The following is an 8,111-nucleotide window of genomic DNA, read 5'->3' as shown; positions in this document are numbered from 1 at the left end:
TGAAATTTGCAACAAAACAAGAGTTTTAACATTTTGTACCATCTGTAATATCATTTAAATGTTTGGGCACCTTGTGCCATCTTTTTTCTCATTTGCAAACTTAAAACAGTTATTGGGGTAAGGTTACTTAAAACTCAGGTTAAATCAGTTTTAGAAAAAATAAGTACACATGATTTTCTTGTTTATACATACACACATGATAAAATACTTAGAAATGAAGAATATAATAGGAGAAACTCCTGATCTTTGTTAGGTGAAGAGAAATATAGATTTGTTGCAGATGGCCTAAATTATTCTCACAACAACCTTTCATACTAGGAATACCTCCTGCCGTGCAATAGTTGTGAATTTAATTTGACTTGAGGGAGTCACTTGGGAGATTTTAAAACAATCCTCTCCTGGTTAAATGTTACTTTTTGTGTTGTTGCTGCTGAATGACTGATATAAGAGTCTGTAAATGGAAATAGAAAGATCATGTTGAGTGATCTGAGACAGAGGGAAGTAGATGAGGCTTGATGTTAATAGTGACTATTTAACTTCCCTGTATAAACAGGTTTTTTAGCGGTTGTGAGCTGTGTTTTACAGAATGAATAATACTGTCCATGGGCTGGTAGCTGTGAACTGTTAAGAGTTTCAAAACCAGAGCACCAAACAACTCACTATACCAGTCAAAGGAGCCGCACACCTGCTAGTAAGCAGTTTCGTGTGTGAGACACCATATTGGGGATGGCTAGTGTGATGTCAGTTTCGTGTGTGAGACGCCATATTGGGGATGGCTAGTGTGATGTGGCACAGCAGCTTATCAGTGTGACACTGTTAGTAAATGCCACTTAAGTATGTGCGTGGACATTTGTGAGACAGGTGTTTTTTGCAAAGCAATACTTAACTGAATGGTGCTGCACCTTAAATAGGAGGCTGGCTGATATATACTAGTTCATGACAAAATCCTAAGTCACAGAACTACTGATTTAGCATTGAGTACCCATGAGGCTTGGAGGTGAGCTTTTATTTTGAGGCAGAACAGCAGAAATACTGCAGGTGGACAGGGTACCACTGATGCAGGGGTGACAGGGGTGTGAGACCTTAGAGTATAATTTTATAAAACCTGGCTACACCCATGTTGCAATATTCTTGTGTGGGAGGAGGACAACAGTCCATGACTATTGCAATATGACAACTGCTGTCACTCCTAGGATTCAATTATATATCAGCTGTGAGTTAAGCAAGTGGCACACTGAGCATTGTGAGGGAGTCTGTCTCAACAAAAACACCGGGCTACATTTCCTCCGAGGCCTCATTGATCTAACACACGAGTCCAACTTTGATGAAACTATCCACAATCAAATGGAATTATTTTATCCTGACCTGTAAAACGTCCCATAATTATCTGCATTATGTACTATCTAGTTCATTGTTATATGCTCAGTACTTATGAATTTCATTATAGATATATATATATATATATATATATATATATATATATATATATATATATATATATATTTTTTTTTTTATTTTATTTTCACCCCCAAAACAAAAAATAAAATGTATTTTTTTCTCGTTACATCTTTCTTATTTTTTATTTGCTTAAAAAAGTAGTGCAATAGCCTGCACTGTTATTAAACCATAGTAATGTAATAAAGAAAATTTGAAAACATCAGAAAAATTTCCACTCAATAAAGTAAACAAAGACTGTACTCTACTGGAAATGATAGCCAATGTTTGCTATCAAATCCTGTTCATGAGTACTTGCTTCAGCCAGTCAGTTTTCATCTTGGAAAGCAAACCCCTTTCATAGCCAAAGTCACACATCACTGCCCTTTGCTATTACAAAAGTCACAGTTTTACACACCACAGTAAAAAATCATTAGATGATATTTTGAAGCTTGCATTTTTTTTCCACTGCAACAGAAAAAAAAACAAAATCTTTACTTTTAAAGAACTGAATATATTTACCAAAACAGAAAAGGTTGCCCCCTGTACTTCTGGACTGGGGGGTGCATCAGACTATTAGCCATGCCTCATTGTTAATTCATATTCTGTGGACTGAAGTTTGCAGATAGCTACAGGAAAACAAGAATAAAGGACTGTGCAACGTTGTAAGAAGAAAAGAGTCAAATTTTGAAAGCAAGATTATGTGCCAGACTGCACTGAACCCAAAGCCTTTAAATAATATTAAGTACTTTCACAAGTGCATAGTGTGATTTATTTATTAATTCAGCTTAGAAACAGACATGGCTAAAGCACCTTTTATTATTTTTTTTAATTACATATTCTCTACTATAAAAGAAAAAAAAATTAAGGTAAGGGTTATTCCAAGCGTTTGTTAATAGGCATGGAAAAATGGGAGCCTTGATTCACTTGTATCTATCATCAACAACTGTTGGAATGTCGTATCTGTAGCGGTAGATTTTAAACTTCAACAAAGAATCTACAAATGAAGAAGGCAACGGAAAACTTGTCTCCTTGACCTTCTTAAATCCCACGCTCTCGTACAACCTATGCGCCGCTACCTGCACCTCACTAGTTTTTAGAACAACAGTATTATATCCACTCTGTCGTGCAAAGTCAATGACAGTCCTGCATAGAACTTTGGCAATTCCCTTGCGTCTGTAGGCTGCAAGTACCGACATACGGCCCAGCTCCAAATACTCCACTGTTTCTCTGTCTGGATGACAAGCAACCATACCAACACAGCATCCATCCAGCTCTGCTACCCAGAAACAAGAATTCTCACTCTTCATGTAGGACCGCTGAATGTCCATGAGGTCAGAATTAAGGCTGTCTGTAATATACCGATTACTTGCACCAACTGTCCAGTACCGAAGCAATGCCACTAGAAGGGTGACTCCCAGTACAGGGAGGAGGAATGATTTAGAACTAAGTAGCAGGATACAAAATGCAGACATGAGTCCTAACAAACAGGTGGGTTGTTTGAGGAAATTTACAAATACTGAAGGCTGCAGCTCTGTCATTCCAGCAGTAAAAATATTCCTCACAGTTTCATAGTCCGAGTCCTCATATCTTCTGACTTTACAGGAAGCCATAGCAATCTTGAAGGAGGAATGCCCTATAAAAGGTAAAAAAGTGAAGTGATTAGAGAGAGTGAAATAAACCAAGTCAAGAATACTCACCTTGGTTGTGCAAACCATCTGGTTTTCCAAAATGCCTGAAAATGTTAAATGACCTTCTGCACAGTATGTTTCATTTTCTAAGCTTAGAAAATGTCTGTACTTAATTTTCCTGTCAAACACTGAATATATGAAATATGGTACATTTGTTGTACTTAAGGACAGCTACAATACCATAAATACATAGCTCAAGTACAAACACAAATATGAATTGGGATTAGTGATTCTGTTTTGCTTCTGGTCAGAGAAGAAGCAAAGGGACTAAAATCTGGAACATTTTAGACTAGATGTTGGTTAGATGGGAAAAATGGGTTAATGTCTGAGAACACTGAACACTACAAAGAACTGTTCACAGAAACCCTGTACAAGCATGTTAATACACGCAAAGAGGCAGCTGCACCCACCAAAAAGTAGTACAGAGCTAACTCTGAAACTAACTCCAAGAACAAGCCACCCTGGTGGAATCACCAAATCAGTAGGCTGTACAACAGAAAGAAGAAAATCATGGCAAAAATTAAGAGCTGTAGCATTTAAAAGGATAGAAGTAGTCTCAAACTAAACAACTCAGGACAAATAACATCTACCAAAGCCAAACCTGAGGTAAATTTGACCTCCCAGGCCAAGGACAACTGCAAGCTATTCTTTAGCTATGTCTGCACCCTCAAAGGCAGTATACAGTTGTGTACAAAGCTCACGGTTACTGTAGCCACCTATTCTGAGCTAATGTAACAAATCTACTGGCAGACAAATTTAGCTCTAACTTTACCCCTCTCTCTCCCTGAACCTCCCCTCAAAAATGCCATCAAATATAACTCCTCCTATCAACACTAGGGAACAGGTCCTCAATGCTTTCTCTACAGCAAACAACACTGCATCAGTGGGCACAGACAATATCATAGGATACCTTCTAAACATGCCTCTCAAACTGGAAACATCAAAAATCTGGACAAGGCCCATGAAAAATAAGTACAAATCTGTATGCTGATTAACATTAACTTTGCATACATAATTAAGTAACCCCACCTACTCCAATGGAATTATGGGATACCAACTTTCAAATGCAAACTGAAGAACAGACAACCAAAATATGTCACCAGAGACCCCCTGCAGCCATTCCAATGTCCCATTACCTAGCTATTTCACCACATTTACCATAAACACTAACGTGTGCATACTGATTTACTTCTACAATGATTATACGGATTTTATATTTACATTTTATAGCACAATGCACAAACACTAATAGATATCTGCTAAACAAAGCAATACTGTCTCACAACGGAAATAGACTTGGCATTAAAACTTCTCTGCCATTGAAATGCACATTCATTGAAACCCACACACCACATCCAAAGAAAATGCATCTGACCAGTGGTGGATAAAGATTACTTTTGGGCTGTTTTCAAATCATTGGCCCCTTGCACACAAAACAAGAAACATACATGTGTTCTTTGATACACCTTCCTGACTTTATTAAATTATATTCCTTGTATAATACAGCACACTTGTTAGACAGAGAGCGCATTTTAAACTTAACTGTTTGAACATTTTTTCCAGTAGGCAATGAAACGAAATGCATGAACCAAGAATGACAAAACTGCCCAATTCAGAACATGTCCATCATAAAATTCTACTTCCACACAAACATATATATATATATATATATATATATATATATATATATATATATATATAAAATGACAGTAGTGTAAGCCATAGGCATCTTGCACAGCTTCTCGCGCTTATTTTCAATTTCATTTTTTTTTGGGGGGGGGCAAATTTTGGAAAGTTGTTAAAATAAAATGTTATGTTACCACAATGCATTTCACTGCCAAGTCTTGAACCCAGGACTTTGTGCACTACAATCAGAGCAACATACCACTACGCCAAATCAGCAGTTTCCTGAAAGAGAGGAAGACTGAAACTTAAATGGATACAATTTAGTAAATTCTGTTCACACTTCTTCTCACCATAGCTCTAGCTAGTCTCAACCTTAGCACAAAAACCTGGACAAAGCCAATAATGGGGTAATACAGCCCCAAAATGGGGACAAATTTCAAATACTTATCTTATAAACTTAGAAAAATTCCTAGAATAAAAGGTTTTGTGTTACCATTTATTTGCTGAAGAATATGAAGTCTGAAATTCAAATGCCTGTCATTATTTAGTGAATTCAATCCCTCAGTGATTTGCCACAATCCTGAAAACCACATATTTTATGAGGAACAGACAAAAAAATATGAGGCTTTAATTCATAAGTGGTGGTGGTGGCTAGGGACTTTAGGCTCTTTTTACCCTATACCCAAGGTACAGGGTTTGAGCCTTAGTACCACTAGCCACCAGGTGTATTACATCGGGGGCATTTTCTCTCTCACACACACACACACACACACACACACACACACACACACTTCAGCCAGAAATAAGTGGTGGTTCTCCTTTCCTACCCGAATTGTTCCTGAATGGTGCAGCAGCTCGTTTGAATATGGCTCGGCAGCCTAATCCCATTCCTTCCACAGGATGAAGCCAAAGCCTATCCCATTCCTTCCAAAGTATGAAGACAAAGAAAGCACTCCTTCATTGTTTGCAAGCCAGAATCCATTTGGAAACCCATTCCTTCTGACTTCTGTTTCTAAATAACCCAAACCGGCAGATAGAGCGATCTGTTTCCAAAGTTAATGTTTGAATAAACTGTTGATAAAGCGCTTGTTTGAATAACCAGCTAACTGCTCGCACTCACAGATCATGGGGAAAGCTGGAAATGTGCCGTTGTGCTCAAGTCTGACAGGCTGATAGCCCTGACCGAGCTCACGCCATCTCGCATACGATGACGTCATCTCAAAATAAAAAAAACGGGAAAAATTTTCAAATAAAATAAGAACTAAAGCTGGGAAAAGTCAGAAATGTAGGGTTGCCACTCGGGAATCGTGGCACCCCAGTATGTGGACCCCAAAACTCGGTAAAAATAGAGTTAGTCGGTACTCTTGGGAAGTATGCTTCAAAATAGCATGAAATATGGCCCATCAGATCCTCTTGAATTGCCTCCAAACAGGCTTAATTGCCTTATGAATGGATAACAGCTACAGTCATCCCTCTGCACAAAGGTGGGCCACTTACAGACCCTGGAAACTACAGACCCATACATCTCTCTAGTCTCATATACAAAGCCATGGAAATAATTAAAGAAATGATCAGTGATGACCTAGGAAAGCTCCAACCACCAGACCCAACCCAATTTGATTTTGTCAAAGGTAGGTCATGCCTACTCAACCTGGTGGACTCTTTGAGAATGTCAGTAACAACCACCTGATGCTAAGTTGGTGATGGCACACTGGGAGACCACCTTTGTGTTGAAACACATTTACAGAAATAATGTCTGTTTTATAAATCTTTTGTTGATGACATATTTGTTATATGGAGAGGAGATGTTGAGAGTTTGAACAATTTCTCAATGTATATTAACACTACAACTACCTTTTTAAAATTTACTATGCTAAAAAAAAGAGAGGTAGTTAGTTTTTTATATGTAACCATCAGTAACAGATGTGAACAAATATTTACTGAGATATTTAAAAAACCCTGTTAGAGAAATAGTTTACCGAACAGATCTAGGCTGCATTCCTCTTATATCTTTAAGAATACTTTGAAAGGGCAAACATTACGTTTATCACTTTTAACCAATAATGATGACATTTTTGTCATCATCAAAACAAATATTTAATGATTTTGTAAGTACAGGTTATATCATCAATGAATGTAAACAATGTTTGCAGTTCATAGCTGCAGAAATAAAAGTCAGAATGAGACCTTATTTCTCTAATAACTCTGATGTTTCATTAGTAGCACCCAGTCCCCTGCATTCTGATGAATGCAGATTACTTTTGTCTTTCACCTCAGACAATAGGGATATCTTAGACATTATTAATAAGAACTGGCATATTCTATCAGCTGATGATAGCATACATAAGACAGTTGTTTCACACCCTAAGATTAGTTTTAGGAATTGCAAGTCGATTACGAGAAGGATTTGTTATAGGGACACTGAACCCAGACACTTGATATCTACACAGAGGCAAGGTACTTTTAGCAGGAGGAATTGTAATTTTTGTGGCTATATGGCTAAGAGCAATTTCTTTATACATCCTTCTGTGGCTAAGGTATATAGGTTCTGTCACTATGTTGATTGTACATCTTCTAATTTAGTATATTTAACCTACAGTAGTATTTGTCCCAGATTTGATGTAGGTAAAACAAACAGGACACTCAGAGAGAGGGTGAAAGAGCATGTTTACAAGATTAACAAAAGGTACATTTCCATAGCTACTGCCAAGCATGTTGCACAGGCAGGACCCAGTCATACTTTTAAGTTTTTAGTTCTTGAATTAGTGTATGCGGATTCAAGGATGAATTAGTGTATGTGGATTCCAGTAAGGGGGATATCAGGAATAAGACAAAAGCTCTTGAACACAGATGGGTTATTCATTGATAAGCTGATAAGTTTTTTTTTCTCAATGATGCAGTCTCTTTAAAACCTTTTTAAGAGACAGACCTTTTATACATCAGTAGATTTTGGGTTACCTATTACCTTTGAGCCCTTATGATTCTTTGCCAATTTTATATTCCATTTCCTACACTAGGTTTGTGATTTTTAGGTTGATTTATGTATGGTCATATTATAGTTAGTTAGTCCCATTTGTTGTGTTACTATGCAGCACATTTTTCTCTCTCAGGTTTACATACTTTATTTTTCACCATACAGTGTGACATGGTTTACGATGTTAGTCACATGACCGCACAGTAGACAGCTGAACGATGGATGGAATACAGTAACCAAGTTTTCCTTGTGAAAGAAAGGTTAAATTTATTAACAACTTCAATTAGAGAATATTTGAATTTTTTCATAGGTTTTGATGCGCAGTTGATTATTAGTTATATATGTTGTGATCTTAACATTTCAATATTGTGCTCAACTTACAATGG

The 8,111-nt window shown here is 37.2% G+C and overlaps 1 protein-coding gene across 1 annotated transcript; it reads right to left on the bottom strand.

The window, feature by feature from the left end:
- Positions 1–2,196: 2,196 nt before the first annotated feature.
- Positions 2,197–3,073, bottom strand: LOC122794671 (probable N-acetyltransferase camello). Its single transcript, XM_044063295.1, has one exon. The coding sequence runs from the start codon at positions 3,045–3,047 to the stop codon at positions 2,358–2,360; it is 690 nt and encodes a 229-aa protein (XP_043919230.1). The 5' UTR covers positions 3,048–3,073; the 3' UTR covers positions 2,197–2,357.
- Between the last annotated feature and the right edge of the window lie 5,038 nt (positions 3,074–8,111).

Source organism: Protopterus annectens, chromosome 2.part1 (genome assembly GCF_019279795.1).
Source record: "Protopterus annectens isolate FY-2018-M chromosome 2.part1, PAN1.0, whole genome shotgun sequence".
In the NCBI taxonomy this organism is placed as follows: Eukaryota; Metazoa; Chordata; order Ceratodontiformes; family Protopteridae; genus Protopterus; species Protopterus annectens.
Note: the sequence above shows the minus strand (reverse complement) of the source record. Positions and strands in the feature narration are given on the sequence as shown.